The sequence below is a fragment of the Calypte anna genome, chromosome 13, assembly GCF_003957555.1.
Source record: "Calypte anna isolate BGI_N300 chromosome 13, bCalAnn1_v1.p, whole genome shotgun sequence".
In the NCBI taxonomy this organism is placed as follows: Eukaryota; Metazoa; Chordata; class Aves; order Apodiformes; family Trochilidae; genus Calypte; species Calypte anna.
In genome coordinates this window covers 1,620,787-1,640,118 of record NC_044259.1, presented here as the reverse complement: position 1 = coordinate 1,640,118, position 19,332 = coordinate 1,620,787, and the positions used below count along the sequence as shown (strand labels likewise).

The 19,332-nt window shown below is 53.3% G+C and overlaps 1 protein-coding gene across 1 annotated transcript; it reads left to right on the top strand.

Annotated features, from left to right (window-relative positions):
- Positions 1–4,453: 4,453 nt before the first annotated feature.
- On the top strand, positions 4,454–18,185 carry LOC103527072 (protocadherin-16-like). The gene is given in 10 exon segments (XM_030459372.1): positions 4,454–6,028; positions 6,030–6,170; positions 6,172–6,846; positions 7,680–7,732; positions 8,517–10,470; positions 10,503–11,366; positions 15,357–15,653; positions 15,700–16,914; positions 16,916–17,182; positions 17,184–18,185. Coding segments are annotated over 10 exon segments (8,043 nt in total).
- The last annotated feature ends 1,147 nt before the right edge of the window (positions 18,186–19,332 follow it).

Genomic DNA, 19,332 nt, shown 5'->3' with positions numbered 1-19,332 from the left:
ACAAGTCACTTCCAAGGCCTTTGTGTGGAAGGGAGAATTGAGATGGACTTGGACACTGGCTGTTGAGTTTGGTCTCATCACTGTTGTTTCTGCACTCAGAGGCTTCTCAATGGGAGTGGAAAGCTGCCCCAATAAGACTTCCTGTGTTTGTGTCAGAGCATTTGCATTTTCCATGTTGCCATTTCTGCTTCTCCTCTGTGAACTGTGTTTGAGCAGTGTTTCAGCCTTTCCCCTCCAGAAGGACCATCCCCCCCTGTATCACCATGGGTTATTTCCATGATGGGAGTGTGGCATGGAGTGGCTGTAAAGCCTCGTGCTGTGCTGAGCTGCACTGATAACCTGTACTGCTCTAAGCCAGGATCCCCCTGTGTGTAAAAGTGAAATAAAGAGAACATTGGAATGCTTTGTGTGGAGACAATCTTTGTGGAGAAGTTCCTTCCTGGGAAAGATCTGGTTAAGTTTTTAAAAAGGCTGGGAGTTTTGGTCCCGTTCTGTCCCTTGGCTGAGGTAAAGATGAGCAGGTCCTCTTCCTGAGTTTGGGTCCTGGGTTACCAGACCATTTAGGAAGATTGTGGGTAGGAGGAGATTTGCAGGAGTCTATGGGTTTTCTTCAGTGCTAAGCTTCTGATTGAGATAGGACTCGTTTAGATCCAGGCCAGAGGAAACTCCTTTCCCTAAGAGGGACCCTGGGAATGCAAAGGCCTCTGTAAAGATGTGAGGGGAAGGCTGGGTGAGTGTGTGACCTTTCTGCCTCTACTGGCAGCTGTGACTCTGGGATGACATCTGTGAGGTGTTTGAGCTCTAAGTATTGCCATTCTAGAGGTTTTTGGGTTTGGTTGGCAGACAGCACACGTGTTCCTGTATGAAGTTATCTGGGGGAGCCCCAGGAGGTGAGCATTTGTGGGGGTTTAACAGCTGCCATGAAGAAGATTCACTCTTGGGAAACACTGAAGGCTGCTGCTATCCCTCCCATAAAGGTCTAGAGAAAAAGGTAAGTTTTGAGGACACATTGGTGGAATTGTGCTGATCAAAAGGTCATTGGACATCGAAGACTGAACAATCCACAGTCCAAGTAATCTGGGAAGGGCACAGGCTTGTGCTGTGTGGCATAAAGCCCTGGTTAGCAGCATAAACTCAGCCAGCTCCTTGTCAAGCTGCAGGCAGCTTCCACTTGCTACTGGTGAGAAAGCCACTTGCAAGAAGTAAGATCACATTAGAAGCTTCTTTTATTGTGACACATGAATTGATCAATAATCAATAGAGGTTTTTGGGTATTTTATTTTTTTTTCCCCAGAGCATTCCTAAAATTGCTTCAATGATAGAAATGGGGAACTCTTTCTCTTTTTTTGTGTCTGGGGTCTGCATGGCATGCTACGTGTGGCTTGAGTCTTCTGTGAAGCTACTCTGCTGAGGGTTCTGTGGAGATTAGATAGCATTATCTATATTCAATCTCATCAAATTGTGTCAGAATTGTGACTGACATCTTGACTAAAGCTTCTGGTGATCTTGTTCTTATGAGAGGACACAATGTCAAGATATTGGCCAAGATTCCTTTCAGGTTTATTAATTTTTTTAACCTTCCTTTATATACATTGTGCATAGCATTGCTGGGAAAGACACAGGCATTTCAAAAGTGCATGGTTCACACTCTTAGAAATCAAATTTTAGTGAGATAACCAGTTCATAATATTACTCCCTGAATGTCTGCTGAGTCTGTTTGTGTTTTATGTGACATATTCACTACTGGCTGGGCAGAGCTCTGGCTTTTTCTAAGACTGGGAAGATTCCATTGCATGCACAACTCTTCAAGGGTATTTAAATCTCTATATCTTTTTATCACACTTTCTTGAAATCTAAGTACTTCCTAGTAGCCAGTTTCCAGAATTTTCCCTGTATTAGCCCTCAAATTCTGGTAGAATTGGGTAGAGTTGTAGTCAGCACTTTTGAAATTTTGAGTTACTTCAATAAACAAATTATCAGTTGTTAAGGGCACCCAGAGTTCCAGAAATAGGTTCGTGTTGCATGGTGGAAAATTCCTCTGATAGCCCATTGTGTCATTTCCCACTGCTGGTCTTCCTGACTTAAACTTGGGATTCAATGCAAATATTACTGTTGATTTATGTACAGGTATTGACATGAAATATTTAGAATACAAATGAAAGATATTTTAAAACAAACTATGATTCATCACAGCATGATTCTCTTGTGTCTAATTGCAGAATGCATGTTAGTCTGAGAACATAAAATATTTTATTCCTTTATTTCCTGCCAAACATGCCATTCCATCTGGAAAGCGTGTCTACCAAACAGGTTTTCTTTCAAGTGGGTTGCCTTATTTCCTCCATTATTGATCTTTCATCATGGGCATCAAGATTTTTAGGACTTCAGGAATCTAATTAATGAAAATACAACATTGTTCTGTGATTTATTTTGCTCTTTAAGCTGGTAATACATTGTATAATTGCCTTTTAAACAAAATAACCTAGTGGCACATCAAAATGGCTGCTTTCAAGTTGAGAGAAAATCGTAGTGTATGGATCCTGAGGAAGGTCTAAATAGATTATGTGTGTGTGTGTTGACCCTAGACCTTGTATTGCTGCTTCTGTGTGTGGTGGGAATGTAAGCTGAGACAAACCAATGCTCCACATGAATTAACTTTGTGGCTGTTACCAATTTCTGCTTCTGCTGGAGAAACTCACATGCAATATGGGAAGAAAACGTTGCCCTCTCTGATGCAGGCTGGCTCTTGGCTGCATCCTCCTGGGACTGAACTGTGCTGTGAGTTGCAGGCCTGGGTACAAAGGGAAAAGAGAAAATTGTGGAGCTAGAAGACATCAAGCTCCAGTTGGAAACAGCTATTTTGGAGGGTGCTTTGGTGGTGTGAAGATGCATATTCCAACCCAGAAACACATTGTCATGCAAGTCTTGCTATATAGCAGGCAGTGGATTATCCCCAGCATGTTTCATCAGTCATTCCATCCCTATATAAATATCCATTTCCCTCTCTGTCCATTTGGCTGTTACCTTCTTGACTCCTGAAACACTACAAATTCAAATCAACTTCTCATTTTGTTATTATTTTGTTACCGTGAGTTGTGTAGGAGCAGCTGGAGGAAAATAAATTATCATCCCCTGGATCAGTGGCTAGAATTAGCATGACAAAATGTTTTCTAACAACACTTTACTGAGATGGGGAGGAGGTCTTCACATTGGCATCTATAGCTACCCAATGCTGGTGTAAGAGCCACTTCAACCAGATAGGTGGGGAGTTTTCTAGCCTTTTCCTGTCTTCTGCATAAGGGATTTTGATGATGTAGCCTTTTCTCAGGTATTTATTCATTTATTTATTTGATTTTTTTCTTCTTCATTACAAGACAAATGAGGTTTAATGTACAGGGGAGATCAATAGGTAATGATGAGGGATCTGTCTGTTTTCCCTTGGCTCGTTCAAGCATCAGTAACTGTTGCTGGGTTTTACAGTGTTCTTAAAATCTGAGACCAGCTTCCAGTTCAGGAGATAAGGACATAGTCTGTCCATAAGGACATAGTCTGTCAGAGACACAGACAAAAGAAATTCGGAACTGGGTTGGATGGCACTGCCACGATGACGTTGGGTTGAATGAATGTCAAAAGAGATGGGATCCAGTAGGTCTGCTGTGACAGCTCTGGTTTCTTCAGTGGCTGGGATTCTCAGCTTTTCTCGTCCATCAGTGATCACCATTTAAAACAGAAAAGCTGAATGCTGGCTCGGGGTGTCCCAGCTATCGAAAATAAGAACACCATCTATGAGCAGTGCTTCAGTGTCCGCCCCACCCTTCCACTTCTCTCCCTCTGATGGGCTCACTCGTGCTCTGACCCTAGAGAGCTAAGATTACTGTAAGGCAGACAGAGGTCTTGTCCCGCATCCTCCGAGGTATGGGGGAGGATTTGTCTTGCAGATGACTTCCAAGTGTAAGAAATGGAGAGAAGAGAAATTCCTAGATTCACCGTTTCAGCAAGTTTTCTGTTTCGCGCTCCCAGCATCATCTGTATGTCCCAAACCGCATGTGAGTGCGGTTTAAGGACACGCATACCTCGATCTTCCACCTTGGTCTCTTTTATAGATGCTCATAGCAGGACTTTGCTCTTGGATGCTGCGGTTCCCAGGTACCGACTCAGGGTGTCACTGTTGACAAAGCTGGAAAAACGACTCCGACGTCGGCTCCTCCCCGGCCCCGCAGCCCACGCAGTGCTACTACGCAGAGCACAGAGAACAGGAATTGCCCGACTCAGCCCTGTCCTCCGGCTGCCGCCAAGGATCTAATTTATTTATTTTTCTGGGACGCTGAATCAGCTGCTCAGAAATCCTCATTCCAGACCGTCTGCTGAATATACTTCAGCAAAGAAGAGAATGGAGGTCCTGCCGGCAGCGCAGGGCCGGGCAGCTGCCGGGAGAGTCGCGCTGTTGGCCTTGATGCTGCCGGTGTGCTGCGGAGCTGCACCGGAGTGGATCCGCTATGTCATCCCCGAGGAGCTGGGCAGAGGCTCGCTGGTGGGGCCGCTGGCGCGGGATCTGGGGCTGAGCCCCGCAGAGCTGCCGGCACGCAAGCTGCGGATTGTCTCTGGAGACGAAAAGCAATACTTGGTCCTGGGGGAAGATAATACAAATCTGCTGGTAAACGAGAGGATAGACCGAGAGGCCATCTGCGGAGCCGTGTCGCCCTGTGTCCTCACTTTGGAGGCATTCGTGGAAAACCCTTTCAATATATTTCATGTGAGCGTTACTATCCAGGATATCAACGATAATGCGCCGCAGTTTGACAGAGAATCTGTTGCCATAGAAATGATCGAGTCTACGCCTCCTGGGACCAGGTTCCCACTGGGCAGTGGCAGAGACCCCGACATGGGAGAAAATTCATTACAAAGCTATCAACTGAGCCAAAACCCGCTATTCTCCCTTTTAGTGAAGGAGAGTCCTGATGGGACTAAACACGCGGAATTGGTGCTGGAGAATAGTTTAGATCGAGAAAAGCAGAGAAATCACCATTTAATCCTGACGGCGGTGGATGGCGGGGATCCAGTCCGATCCGGAACCACACAGATTAAGATTGAAGTTACCGACGCAAATGACAACGCACCTGTATTCACCAAAGAGATATACAAGGTTCGGCTGCTGGAAAACTTGCCAGAAGGCTCCTTAGCCTTTCAGGTAAAAGCTACTGACAGCGACGAAGGCACAAATGCGGAAATTACCTACTCTTTCAGTGACATTTCCAACAATGCCCGTCAGCTTTTCAGTCTGGACTCCAGAACAGGAGATGTGAAGGTTTCAGGCCCCTTAGATTACGAAGAAGGTAAATATTACGAAGCGACTGTTGAAGGTAAGGATGGAGGTGGCTTGAGTGCACACGCCAAAGTGCACATAGATATTCTAGACATGAACGACAACGCTCCAACCCTTACCCTCCTTCCGATTTTAAATCCGATACCCGAAGACTCAGTTCCAAGCACAGTTGTAGCTGTGATCAACGTCCGTGACAGAGATTCCGGGGATAACGGAGAAGTGATCTGCAATATCGACGAGGATTTGCCTTTCAGATTAGAAGCATCATCAGCGAACACCTATAAACTAATAACAGGCAGCGACCTGGACAGAGAAAAGACCTCTGCTTACAACATCACCATCACTGCTAGGGACCGGGGCAGCCCGTCGCTGTGGAGCAGCGCGGAGCTGGTGCTGGAGGTGTCGGACGTGAACGACAACGCGCCGGTGTTCGAGGAGGCGGCGTACAGCGCGTACGTGGCGGAGAACAACGCGGCGGGCGCGGCGGTGGTGCGCGTGGTTGCGCGGGACGCGGACGCGGGCGCCAACGGGCGCGTCAGCTACTGGCTGGCGGGCGGCAGCGCGGGCGCGGCGCCGTACGTGTCGGTGGAGGCGCGGAGCGGCGCGGTGTACGCGCAGCGCTCCTTCGACTACGAGCAGTGCCGCGAGTTCACGGTGGCGGTGCGGGCGCAGGACGGCGGGGCGCCGGCGCGGAGCTCCACGGCGGACGGTGCGCGTCTTCGTGCTGGACCGCAACGACAACGCGCCGCGGGTGCTGTGGCCGCCGGCAGGGACCCCCGCGGGGGCAGAGGCTTTCTCCTCCTCGTCGTCGTCGTTGGCGTTCGAGGTGGTGCCGCGTTCGGCCGAGGGCCGGGTACCTGGTGGGCAAGGTGGTGGCGGTGGACGCGGACGCGGGGCGCAACGCGTGGCTGTCGTACGAGCTGGGGCAGGCGGCGGAGCCGGCGCTGTTCCGCGTGGGGCTGCACAGCGGCGAGGTGCGGACGGCGCGGGCCGTGTCGGAGAGGGACGCGGCGAAGCAGCGGGTGGTGGCCGTGGTGAAGGACCACGGGCAGCCGGCGCTGTCGGCCACGGCCACGCTGCACGTGGTGCTGGCCGAGAGCTTGCAGGAGGCGCTGCCGGAGCTGAGCGAGCGGGCGGCGGGCGCCGACTCGCCGGCCGAGCTGCAGTTCTACCTGGTGCTGGCGCTGGCGCTGCTCTCCGCCCTCTTCCTGCTGAGCGTGGCGCTGGCCGTGCTGGCGCGGCTGCGCCGGGCCGGGCCGCCCGCCGTCCTGCGCTGCCTGGCCGCGCAGCGCTTCTCCGGGCCCGGCGCCGCCTTCCCGGCCGACTTCTGCGAGGGCACCTTGCCCTACTCCTACAACCTCTGCGTGGCGCCGGGACGCGCCCTGCCCGAGCCCGCTTGGCCGCCGCCGCCCGTGCCCAGCCTGCCCGCCGAGGAGCTGCTCGCCGGGGAGCCCTGCGGGGAGCGGAGCCCGAGCCACAGCGCCGGACCGGCACAGCCGCCCGCCCGCCCCGACGCACCGCAGGTCTGTAAGCCCAAGCGCTACCGCTCTGCTCCTTCACCCTGCTTCTTTCCCAGCCTTTGCTCTGAGTGATGGTGGCTTTGTGGTTTTGGGTTCGGGAATGGTTAGATGGGGAGTGCTGGTGCGTCTCTCTGGGAGGTAATGGAGTGAGGTGACTCCCTTCTTGTGAAGAAGATGCAGTTCTTGTGAGTTAGAATTGTCAGTTCTGTTCTTCGGTGTTGGCAGGTTCATACTGAGCTGAGAGGTTTTGTCTTGAACGTTTGATGTTGTCTGAAATAGTTTGGTCTAGCAGCGCACAAGGTGACTCCTTCCGGTGTAGAACGAGTTCTGGTGCTTCGTGATGGAGTTGGGACAATACGATTGAAGGGTAGTGTTGGAGACCTTTTTCTTTCTGGAAATATGTGTGTTTCCATTTTGTGAATCGTGCTTTCTCTATGAAAAACTTGATGTAGACTAGTAGCATAAGTTGGGTTGATACATTTTCTTCAAGTATGATATTTGTTTTCTACTTTATTTTTTCAGTTCCCCTCTTATGTGCAGTTATTTATTCATGAAGAAGCGGGAGTGTAAAATGATATCTTAAAAGCATAGCAAAACAATAACTGTAACTCTAACTTTAGACTGTATATATTGCATGGGGAGTGTTGCTGCTTGTCTCCGGGGAGGAATGTAGCAGGGAAGGTTCGCCTAATCTAAGAGGAGGCAGTTAAATGTTTCACTTCTTTTCTCGGTGATGACAGAAGAAAAAGGCTTGACTGGCCTTTCATAAAGAAGTGGAGGCGTAAAATGGTATCTCAAATGCAAATGAACTTTCTTTTCTCTCCTTTCCCTAATAGAGATGCTTGGCTGATGTCATTGAGGAGAAGGGATCACGATTCTACTGGGTTCGGTGGGAGGAGTGGAATGGGAGTGTTGTTTTGTGTTTCCGTGTGGGAATGAAATGTCTGAGTAATTTCTTCCAAGAGCCGCAGTAGCTGCACCTTCATGCGTTCCAACAGTTTAGTGGTCTGGCCAGGAGCTCAGTTAACTGAAACGTTCCCGTTCCATTGCTCTTCTCCATTTCGAAATAGCCATCTTCCCAACAGCATGTGGGGAGCAGAGTAGGTGATTCTGGGCAGGTGGAACCAGTCCCACCTTGTTAATCCTTTAAATGTCTGATCTCAGTCGGTTGTGGTTGGGAAGTTGATTTGCATCGTGTTCCGTATGCAGTATTTAAGTAGAGTTCCAGCCCCTCGTGTTAATGAGTCTGATACTTCCAGGTTCTCTGCGCGTTTCTGTCTGAGCAGTTTCAGAGTCGCGGTTTTATTGCATTGTCACGTTTTAATTTCTTTTGTTATTTGTGTAACGCATTCAAGCGTGAGTGCGAGAGAAATTCCTGATGGGGATGGTTTCGAAGCGGGATGAAAAGGCTGGAAATACTCTTTATGATGAAACGGAATGTAGAAACCACAGGTGCCATTTAGAAAAGCAGAGCTTAGAGGAAGCGAAGGAAGGCAATTTCCGGTCTTCATCTCAAGGAATATCTTCCTTGTTGTGTCGGTCTGTGGCTGAGGATGTGGGGAATTAGTGCGGCTCTAAGAAGTACTTTCAGTTTGCAACAAGAGCGAGAAAAAAATCATTCAAGCACTGCTCCAAAAGCTATTCTTTTCGTTACGGGGATCGCTACTTTGCAGAAGCAGAGAAGTCGCGACAAAAGGAATTCTTTTCTTTTTCCATCGGCATTCAGAGTTGATTTTCCGTGCGCGGAATGCTATCTATTCCCGCGAGCTGCCGGTGGCAGCGGAGGTTCGGGCAGCGCTGGGTGGGTGCAGTGCCGGGAGGAGGCTGCGGGTGCCGCTGCTGACCGAGGAGGAGCGAGAGGAAGGCCGGAGCGGTGCAGCAGCCCCGCCCGCTGCGGCCCGGCTCCATCGCTGGCTGGCTGGCTGGCTCGGCGGCCGGGCGGTCTGCGAGCGTCCCCCGGTGCGGAGCCGTGCTGCAGCGAGGCGGAGGGGAGCGGAGAGGAGCCCGGAGCGGGAGCCGGAGCCGGATCGGAGGCGTTACTCAGCGGCGGAGGTGCGTGGAATGGCGGGGAGGCGTTGGGGCCGGCGGGAGCGAGCCCTGCTGTGGGGCGTGCTGGTGGCGGCGTGGGAGGCGGCGTGGGGACAGCTGCGCTACTCGGTTCCCGAGGAGATGCCCAAGGGCTCGTTCGTGGGTGACGTGGCCAAGGACCTGGCGCTGGACCTGACGGCGCTCGGAGAACGCGGCGTCCGCCTTGTGTCTGAAGGCAGGACACAGTATTTGGGTCTGCAGGGGAAGACGGGACATTTGGTGACAGCGGAGAGGATAGACCGGGAGCAGCTGTGCCGGCTGGTGGAGAAATGTGTGCTGCGGTGTGAGCTGATAGTGGAGGGAGAAATGAAGGTTTACGAAATCGAAGTGGAAATCACGGACATAAACGACAATGCGCCCACATTCCGTGAGACAGAAAAACAGCTGAGAATAAGCGAGACAACAGCTCCCGGATCTCGGTTTCTCTTGGCGGAGGCCCACGACCCAGACTTGGGTCAGAATTCTCTGCAGAGCTACGAGCTGAGCGGCGACGAGCACTTCTCGCTGGCCGTGCAGACGGGCCCCGGCGGGGATCAACGGCCCGAGCTGGTGCTGGCGAAGGCGCTGGACCGGGAGGAGGCGGCGTTTCACGAGCTGGTGCTGCGGGCGAGCGACGGCGGAGAGCCGGCACGGACGGGCACGGCGCGGATCCGCGTGGCAGTGCTGGACGCCAACGACAACGCGCCCGTGTTCAGCGTGGCGGAGTACACGGTGCGTGTGGCGGAGGACGTGCCCGTGGGCTCCGTCCTCGTCACCCTCACGGCCACCGACGCCGACGAGGGCATGAACGGCCACGTCAAATACTCGTGGAAGAAAGTGTCAGACGTGGCATCGGAGATTTTTCAGTTGGATTCCGAAACGGGAGCCATCAGTCTGTTGCAAAGCCTGGATTTCGAGGAAGGTAGCTCTTATGAACTGGAGGTACAGGCACTGGACCACGGAGATCTTTTCGACACGGCGAAAGTTTCCATCGCCGTAACAGACGTCAACGACAACGCACCTGAGATTTCGGTGCGATCGGCGTTGAGCGAGATTTCCGAGGACGCTCCGACGGGGACGGTGGTGGCCCTGCTGCACGTACAGGACAGGGACTCGGGTGCCAACGGCCAAGTGCGGTGCTCCCTGGAAGGCGGAGTCCCTTTTAGTCTGCGGGGCTCCCGGGGCAGCTATTACAGCGTGGAGACGTCTCGGGAGCTGGACCGGGAGAAGGTGTCGGAGTACAACGTGACTGTGCGGGCAGCAGACGGCGGGTCGCCGGCGCTGTGGAGCAGCGCGGTGCTGGCGCTGCGGGTGCTGGACGTGAACGACAACGCGCCGGTGTTCTCGGAGGAGCGGTACAGCGCGCGTGTGGCCGAGAACAACGCGGCGGGCGCGGTGGTGGTGCGGGTGCGGGCGTCGGACGCGGACTGGGGGGAGAACGCGCGCGTGCGGTACCGGCTGGTGGAGGGCCGGGTGCGGGGAGCAGCGCTGTCGTCGTACGTGTCGGTGCAGGCGGAGACGGGCGCGCTGTACGCGCTGCGCTCCTTCGACTACGAGGAGGTGCGCGAGTGGGGCTGTGGGTGGTGGCGGAGGACGGCGGCGCGCCGGCGCTGAGCAGCAACGTGTCGGTGCGGCTGGAGATCCTGGACGAGAACGACAACGCGCCGCAGGTGCTCTACCCGCCGCCGGCCTCGGCCTCGGGGTCGTCGTCGTCAGTGGGGTGGCCGGCGGTGGAGCTGGCACCGAGGTCGTCGGAGCCCGGCTCGCTGGTGGCCAAGGTGGTGGCGGTGGACGCGGACGCGGGTCAGAACGCGTGGCTGTCGTACGAGGTGTGGAAGGCGACGGAGCCGGGTCTGTTCCGCGTGGGGCTGCACAGCGGCGAGGTGCGGACGGCGCGGTTCCCGCTGGCCCGCGACGCGGCGCGGCAGAGCCTGGTGGTGGTGGTGAAGGACCACGGGCGGCCGGCGCTGTCGGCCACGGCGACGCTGACGCTGGTGCTGGCCGAGAGCGTGGCCGAGCTGGTGTCGGAGCTGGGCAGCGCGGGCTCGTCGTCGTCGTCGGCGGGGCCGGGCGAGGCGGGCGGCAGGCTGACGCGCTGGCTGGTGGTGGCCGTGGCGGCCGTGTCCTGCCTCTTCCTCGCCTTCCTGCTGCTGCTGCTGACGCTGCGCCTGCGGCGCTGGCGCCGCTCGCAGCAGCTGCTGGCGGCGGGCAGCGGCGCCTTGCGCGGCGTCCCGGCCTCGCACTTCGTGGGCATCGACGGCGTCCGCGCCTTCCTGCACTCCTACTCGCACGAGGTGTCGCTTACCGCCGACTCGCGCAAGAGCCACCTCCGCTTGTCGCCCGGCAGCTGCTGTGACACCCTGCCGGCCCGACCGCCGCCCGACGAGCCCGCGCTGCTGCTCGCCGAGGACCCTGACGGTGCCCCCTGCCCCCCCGACCCCACCGCCCCGACCCCGGTGAGTGCCTCTGACCACCTTCTCCTGCCCTCTCTTTCTTGATCTCTTTGTTGTCGATTCATCATCTCCTTTGCTGTTGCTTGAGGACTCCTGTGAATGGTGGCTCTTAGGCCTAGATGTAAATTTTGCATTAGTGCACAGGAGTGCACCCTGTGTTTTGAGTTGCTCATGTGCTGGAGAAGTCTGATGTTGCTTTTGGAGCTAGTGCTTTGATGACTGGGACTTCACTTATGTATTTTATAGCTTTTAGTTTGTCATCAGTTTCTGGAGGTACAAAAAAAATATCTTTACACAAATCTGTTTAGGTACCTTTCCTTAGCAACATATTGCCTTTGTTTGCCTGTTGCAACAGATAGAGTCTGAGATGTGAAGCTCTGATTAATACACTTTTGTGAGTTTCCTGCTCCTTCTTTGCGTTTGTCAGGGAGCAAAGCTGGGCTTCATTGTACTGGGTAACCTTGAAAACACCAGAAGATCTGTAATTGTCAGGTTGGGGGAACAGCTTACATCCATACCTTGATTCTCTTCATTGCGAAAGCCAAGAAACTGGAACCGTACCATACCAAGGAGTGTGAGAGGCTGACTTTGTCTGGTTAGTCTGGCTTTGTCTGGTCAACGATTTGATTTATATCCAGCTTGCTTGATTCCTGATTTTGTTTGGTTTTTTGGTTTTGGTTTTGGTTTTTGTGTGGGTTTTTTTTTTTTTTTTTCTTTCTTTGTATGAAAGTATGCTTGGAATAATCAACACAGACTCATTAAGCAACATGTCATGTGTTGGTGCCTCTTGATCATTCTATAGCAGGTGTGAAAGGCATGATATCTGAGGCTACCTTTGTTTGTTGTTATTGTCAGAGGGGAAGAGATGGAAACCTGACCTTAGCAGAAGTAGCATCTCTGTGAGTCAGTGCATGTGATAGAAGAGCAGACATTCCCCCCAGCCATGAGCATGATATTCCATTCTCTCTTGGATGATCACTGCACTTGAGTCTGCAGAGCACCTGGAGTGACCTCACCAGACCAGAGTCTGAAGGTCTCAGCTGTGTGTGAAACTGCTTGAAACGTCATTCTTGAACACGTATGCCTTTATCATGTTGATCTTCATCCTTGCTGTGTGAAGCTTTTTCCAGACTTGATCAACCTTCAGATGGTATTGCTGGCTGTAGTTGCTATCAGGTTACCGCTGATGTTTTGTCTGTGTTAAGCTTGGTGTGAAGGTAGTGGGTGGGAGTGTATTTTAGTCAGGAATTTCTGGGTTTGGGGCCTGTTATTTGAAGTATGTGTGAGGGAGTTACTCATCTTATGCCCTGTCCTGCTGGAGACAGCTTTTCCTGTGGGTTGTGGTTATTTAGTGTAGACATAAACATTGGATGGATGTTGCAGTGTCCTGTAGCTTCCAAATTGCTCACGTGCAGTGATGGTGTCTTTGAGCTGACAGCAACAGCTGAGTCTGTGACTGAGATTTGCATCACTTAGGCCCTTCAGAAAGTCTTTGCCCTCCTTCCACTGAGTGTGCTGAGCAGAGAAGTCTCTCTGCATGCATCCCTGTTGTGATCCTTGTTCTCTGGACGGAGAAGCTGTGTGTGAAACATTTCTGTCACTGATGAGTGTCTGCAAAGTTGGTGTGCACAGAGACAGGGCAAGTGGAAGAGCTGCCTGTGGTACAGTCTGAACTGCCTGAAAGGTAGGTGTCAATATTCAGTACCTTCTAGTTGTTATAGGGGTCCCGTAGTTGTGGTTCTGTGCATTTCCCTTTTCTCATTGGCAAAGTACTTGGAGACCTTGCTGCAATTAGCTGGAAGACTTCCTTCAGAAACAGGCTGATGATAAGATGTGTACAGTTATGTCTTCATCTTCATGGGAGATGAGCAGGCCAAACTTTCATAAAATGAACCTTCCCACTCTGTAATCCAGAGTAAGATAATGGGCAGCAGCTTTTGGAATGACTCCCAGGTGCTCTTGGGAATGAATATCATTGTCTGCAGTGAAAACCAAGAGGACTTTGCAGTGAGTTTTGCTGATAACAAGATCCTTTATATTTTCTTGAACAGTTCAAATGCTCCCTTGCCTTTCTGACCTGATTTATATTTGTTGGGCTTTTTGTGGGTTGTTTATTTCCCCCCTCCCTTGTCTATTATTTATGTAGGTTACTAGTAGTAATCAGCATAGCTTTTATTCTAGAAGCATGTTGTGTATTAGTGCCACTTGGTACAGCAGATTTGGAAGGCAGGAGATGTGGGGATGTCTTTGTGGGTTCTTATTGTCAGAGGGGAACAGGTGGAAACCTGATCTTAGCAGAAGTTTCATCTCTGTGGAACAGTGCATGTGAAAGAAGAAGGCAGAGATTTGAATATCACCTTGCTTGGACTCCCACTGGCCTAGACCTATGTTTTGCAGTTTGTTTCTGACTGCACGGTGTTTGCTGTGAACAGTGGTGAAATTCTTGCCTTATTTGTCATGATGTGGTACTGGTGTGTTAAAAATGACCGAGACTCAATATTCAGTTAATGGTTTAATTTAATTAATAAATTGAAATTGCAGTAAGCAAAGCAGTGCTGGGTGCATGGGGAGTCTCCGCTCCACTCACACGCACCCTTCTAAAACTCTAGAATTACCTTATATTGATTACAATTCTATGAATATTAAAAAGGGGTGGGTTTACTTATATTAATAGGGATTACGTCATGTTATTACAATATTCAAGATAGGCAGAGTCTGAGTAGAGTCCTCTCCTGGGGAGATATCGGGGCTCTTAGGGGGTCTTTGGATGACATAAGAAGTCTTCCTCAAACTTGAATCCTTTACCTTTCTTGGTTTTGCTGACTTCATTATCTTGTTACAGAGCAAAATTAGACCCTAGTCATAATTTTTCCCTTATCTGCTGGTTGTGGCATTTTTATGTTGTCTCTGTGGAGATGTTTGCATTCTTTTGGTGCCTCGTTAGCCTTGGCAGTGCATTGTTTTAAGAAGAGTGCCCACGCTTCAATTATTGTTGAGACAGAAGTTTGTCTCATTAAGGCCTTGTGCTGCTTACACTGTTTTTGTGGAAAACTATAGGTCTCAACTGCTTTGTCTAGCCGCATATTCACTTTCTTCTTAGTTTAATTCTGAATTTACTGGTTAGGAATACAAATTAATTAACATATATAACAGGTGGGACTCTGTATGTTTGATAATGTGTCTGACAATGTCACTAGAAGGAATACTTTAGCTTGTTATGGAGACATGGTGAGAAGTGAGTGTAAGATCAGTGAGAGACTGGCCTTGAAGCAGGAAAAGAGAGATGTATAATCCATCCATTGGGGTGAAGTTTTCATAGTGTGACTAACGCCAAGGTCCCTGCTACCTACACAAAGCCTCTTGTTTGCATTTTATAAAAGAAACAAATTTGCCTGTAAGCAATAGCCAAGGACATATCTAAGGGGTTGTATGTCTAGGAACTCCTGTGTGAAACATCTTTTTGCATCTCTATGTCTTTCGATGTTGAGCTTCATTCAGAAGAGCTGATGTGCTGTCAGTACAACTCTTTTTGGATCCAATTAGATACTCTTCTTGTGACCTGATAAGGCTGATAAGAGGTGAAAAATAAAACTCTGATGCCTCCACTTCAGTAGGTATCAATTCCTTCCATGTTTCTCCTCATATTGTAAAGCCAGTTAAAGAGGTAGTCTGGAAAAGTAGAAATTGGTTAAAATGACAAGGCAGGAGGAGCAGCTTCCTTCCATGACCAGAAATTCTAAAGCTGCCAAGGCAATGATTTGATATACTTACATTCCCTAAAATACTGTACAATGAAATGCTCTTTGCTGCTATATGGCCAAATGTTGGCTGTTGTCTATGGTTCCCCTAAAGCTGTAAAAGCAGATCAAGGAGTGCGAGAAGCTGGAATGAAAGCAAGAAAATAGATGGGTCGAAGTGGTTTTCTTCGGGAAACAGTTTGACTTCAAGACGTGCTGCACCTGACACGAAATTTGTTAAAACCCGGGTCTGAAGAAAATGAGCAAAAAAGTTATCGGGGAGGCTGCGGTGCCGTGTCGGATCCTCCGGGTGCCGCTGTTGGCCGACGCGGAGCGGCGCTGGAGCCGCAGCCGCAGCCGGAGCCGCCGCAGCGTTCTGCCCCCGCAGGCTGCTCGCTCGCCCGGCGCCGGCCAGAGCGGCAGCGGCACGGGCAGCAGAGGCGAGAGCAGCGGCGTCCGAGCCCGGAGCTGCCTGCGGAGAGGGACTGGCAGGCAAGCAGAAAGGGCAGCGGCAGGAGGGAGGGTCGCGGCGAGCTGCGGGGCCGAGCATGGCGTGCGGGGAGGGGCAGAGGCCGAGGCTGAGTTCGATCGTGGGCCAGGGAGTCGGGCGAGTGGTGGTGCTGGCCGCGTTGCTGCTGGGCTTGTGCTGCCGGGCGGCGGGCGAGCGGATCCGCTACACCATCCCCGAGGAGCTGGGCAGAGGCTCGCTGGTAGGGCCGCTGGCGAGGGACCTGGGGCTGAGCCCCGCCGAGCTGCCGGCACGCAAGCTGCGGCTCAGCGCCGAGAAGCAATACTTCGGGGTGAGCGAGGAGAGCGGGGAGCTGTACGTGAGCGAGAGGCTGGACCGGGAGGAGATGTGCGGCGAGGCGGCGTCCTGCTCCGTCAGCTTCGAGGCGCTGGTGGAGAACCCGCTCAACGTTTTCCACGTCCACGTCGACATCCAGGACGTCAACGACAATTCCCCGCGGTTCCTGCGTGACAATTTTCACCTAGAGGTCAACGAGTTCACTGCTCCCGGCTCTCGGTTCTACCTGGGCATGGCTGAAGACCCGGACGTGGGGAGTAACTCGCTGCAGGGCTACGAGCTGGAGGCCAACAAGTACTTCGAGGTGGAAGTGAAGGAGAGGCAGGATGGCAAGAAGTTCGCGGAGCTGGTGCTGCGAACACCGCTGGACCGGGAGAGCGAGAAGAGCGTGCGATTGGTGCTGAGGGCGCTGGACGGCGGTGACCCGCCCCGCAGCGGCACCGCCCAGCTCTGCATCAACGTCACTGACGCCAACGACAACCCACCCGTGTTCGCGCAGGACCGATACCGGGTGAGCCTTCGGGAGGACGCTTTGCCGGGCTCGACGGTGTTGAACGTATCGGCCTCGGACGCTGACGCCGGAAGTAACGCGCGTATCACTTACGGCTTCGGGAAAATGCCGACCAAGATACTTGAGAAGTTCGTGGTGGACGTGGAACGCGGGATCATCACGCTAAAGGAGGCGCTGGACTACGAGGACACGCGCCTGTTTAACCTTGCAGTGGAGGCGAGGGACGGGGGCGGTCTCGTTGCGCACAGCGAAGTGGATGTAGAAGTGTTGGACGTGAACGACAACGCGCCCGAGGTGGTACTGACGTCGGTGTCGAGCCCCGTGCCCGAAGACGTGCCAGTAGGCACCGTTATCGCGCTGGTGAAAGTGCGGGACAAAGACTCTGGGGAGAATGGCGATGTGCGGTGCGAGCTGTCGGGCGAGGCGCCGCTGTCGCTGGTGGCCTCGTCGGGCGGGTCGTACAAGGTGTTGACGGCGAGCGCGCTGGACCGCGAGGCAGGCGTCGGAGCACCGCGTGAGGGTGGTGGCGAGGGACCGGGGCAGCCCGTCGCTGTGGAGCAGCGCGGAGCTGGTGCTGGAGGTGTCGGACGTGAACGACAACGCGCCGGTGTTCGAGGAGGCGGCGTACAGCGCGTACGTGGCGGAGAACAACGCGGCGGGCGCGGCGGTGGTGCGCGTGGTTGCGCGGGACGCGGACGCGGGCGCCAACGGGCGCGTCAGCTACTGGCTGGCGGGCGGCCAGCGCGGGCGCGGCGCCGTACGTGTCGGTGGAGGCGCGGAGCGGCGCGGTGTACGCGCAGCGCTCCTTCGACTACGAGCAGTGCCGCGAGTTCACGGTGGCGGTGCGGGCGCAGGACGGCGGGGCGCCGGCGCGGAGCTCCACGGCGACGGTGCGCGTCTTCGTGCTGGACCGCAACGACAACGCGCCGCGGGTGCTGTGGCCGCCGGCAGGGACCCCCGCCGCAGGGACCCCCGCGGGGGCGGAGGCTTCCTCGTCGTCGTCGTCTTTGTCGTCGTCGTTGGCGTTCGAGGTGGTGCCGCGTTCGGCCGAGGCCGGGTACCTGGTGGGCAAGGTAGTGGCGGTGGACGCGGACGCGGGGCGCAACGCGTGGCTGTCGTACGAGCTGGTGCAGGCGGCGGAGCCGGCGCTGTTCCGCGTGGGGCTGCACAGCGGCGAGGTGCGGACGGCGCGGGCCGTGTCGGAGAGGGACGCGGCGAAGCAGCGGGTGGTGGCCGTGGTGAAGGACCACGGGCAGCCGGCGCTGTCGGCCACGGCCACGCTGCACGTGGTGCTGGCCGAGAGCTTGCAGGAGGCGCTGCCGGAGCTGAGCGAGCGGGCGGCGGGCGCCGACTCGCCGGCCGAGCTGCAGTTCTACCTGGTGCTGGCGCTGGCGCTGCTCTCCGCCCTCTTCCTGCTGAGCGTGGCGCTGGCCGTGCTGGCGCGGCTGCGCCGGGCCGGGCCGCCCGCCGTCCTGCGCTGCCTGGCCGCGCAGCGCTTCTCCGGGCCCGGCGCCGCCTTCCCGGCCGACTTCTGCGAGGGCACCTTGCCCTACTCCTACAACCTCTGCGTGGCGCCGGGACGCGCCCTGCCCGAGCCCGCTTGGCCGCCGCCGCCCGTGCCCAGCCTGCCCGCCGAGGAGCTGCTCGCCGGGGAGCCCTGCGGGGAGCGGAGCCCGAGCCCCAGCGCCGGACCGGCACAGCCGCCCGCCCGCCCCGACGCACCGCAGGTCTGTAAGCCCAAGCGCTACCGCTCTGCTCCTTCACCCTGATTCTTTCCCAGTCCTTGTTGTGTGTGCCTTATGCGTTGGGTTTTCGGTGCGTCATGTGGATGAGGAGTGTTGTTTTATCTTTTGGTGTGGGAATGAAATATGTGTTTAACTCGTTCTGAGAGCCGGCTGCAGCAGTCTTTAGGTTTTTGGTGGTGAGAGGTTCAGCTTTATCTGAGAGGTTTTGTCTTCAGCCCTTCTGATCATAATATTTTGCGCTAGAATCTGCCATGGTAACTCATTCCTCTTTAGAAATATATTGTCTATGTCTCCATGTCGGAGTTGGAAAAATAGCATTGAAGACGTCTAGGAGACGTTTTTCTTTGTTGAAATGTGGTGGGTTTCTCCTACAGATTGTGGTCTTAGTCACCTCGTAGAAGAAAATACTTGCTGTTAGTAGCATTATTCAGGTGTTTAGGTTCTATCCGCATATGTTTGGGCTTTTTTGCCTACTTTGTGCTGGTTCTCCTAGTTCTTCTGGTTTGTGCAGTTCTTTATTGATCTTTCATAAAGAAGTGGAGGAAAAGTTGAAGTAGAAAAGGGGTTCTCAAAATTAAACCTAAACAAAAACTTTAAAAAAGGTACAAACAAAATTTGTCTTTATATGCTGTCCTCTTTCCTAAAAAGAGGTTCTTTGTTGCATTCAGTGAGTGAAAGAATGTGGAACCGAGGAATTCAGGTTCCCAGTAATTTTGCACCATTTGTGCTTTACTGGTGAGGAAAGGTTCTATTCGTTTTAGTGAGGTACGTATGCAAATTACAGCAACTATGCACTTGAATAAAGGCCACCTACAAGTGATCCGTGGAGGTGAAGGCGTGCAGCTGCGCTTGTCTTCTGCTCTTCTACAAGACTGGGTTGGATAGGTGTCTGTCCTAGATGAAGACTCGGGGACAAGCTGAATATTTTATAAGGGAAAAAAGGATGTTATTGTGAAAATCACCGGTTAAATCCCATTCATTTTACTTTTTCAGTAATAACTGCATCTCCTGCTTGTTCATGTTTCCAGTTCTGAATTCAGAGGCTTCGCTGGAGCGTTCTATTGCTTTTCTCCAAGTGAAAGTAGTGTTTCTGAAGCATGGATATAGGGAAAATAGCCGTTGTTACTCTTTGTGTACCATTTTCCTCCGAGTTTGAGAGAAGCCCCGTATA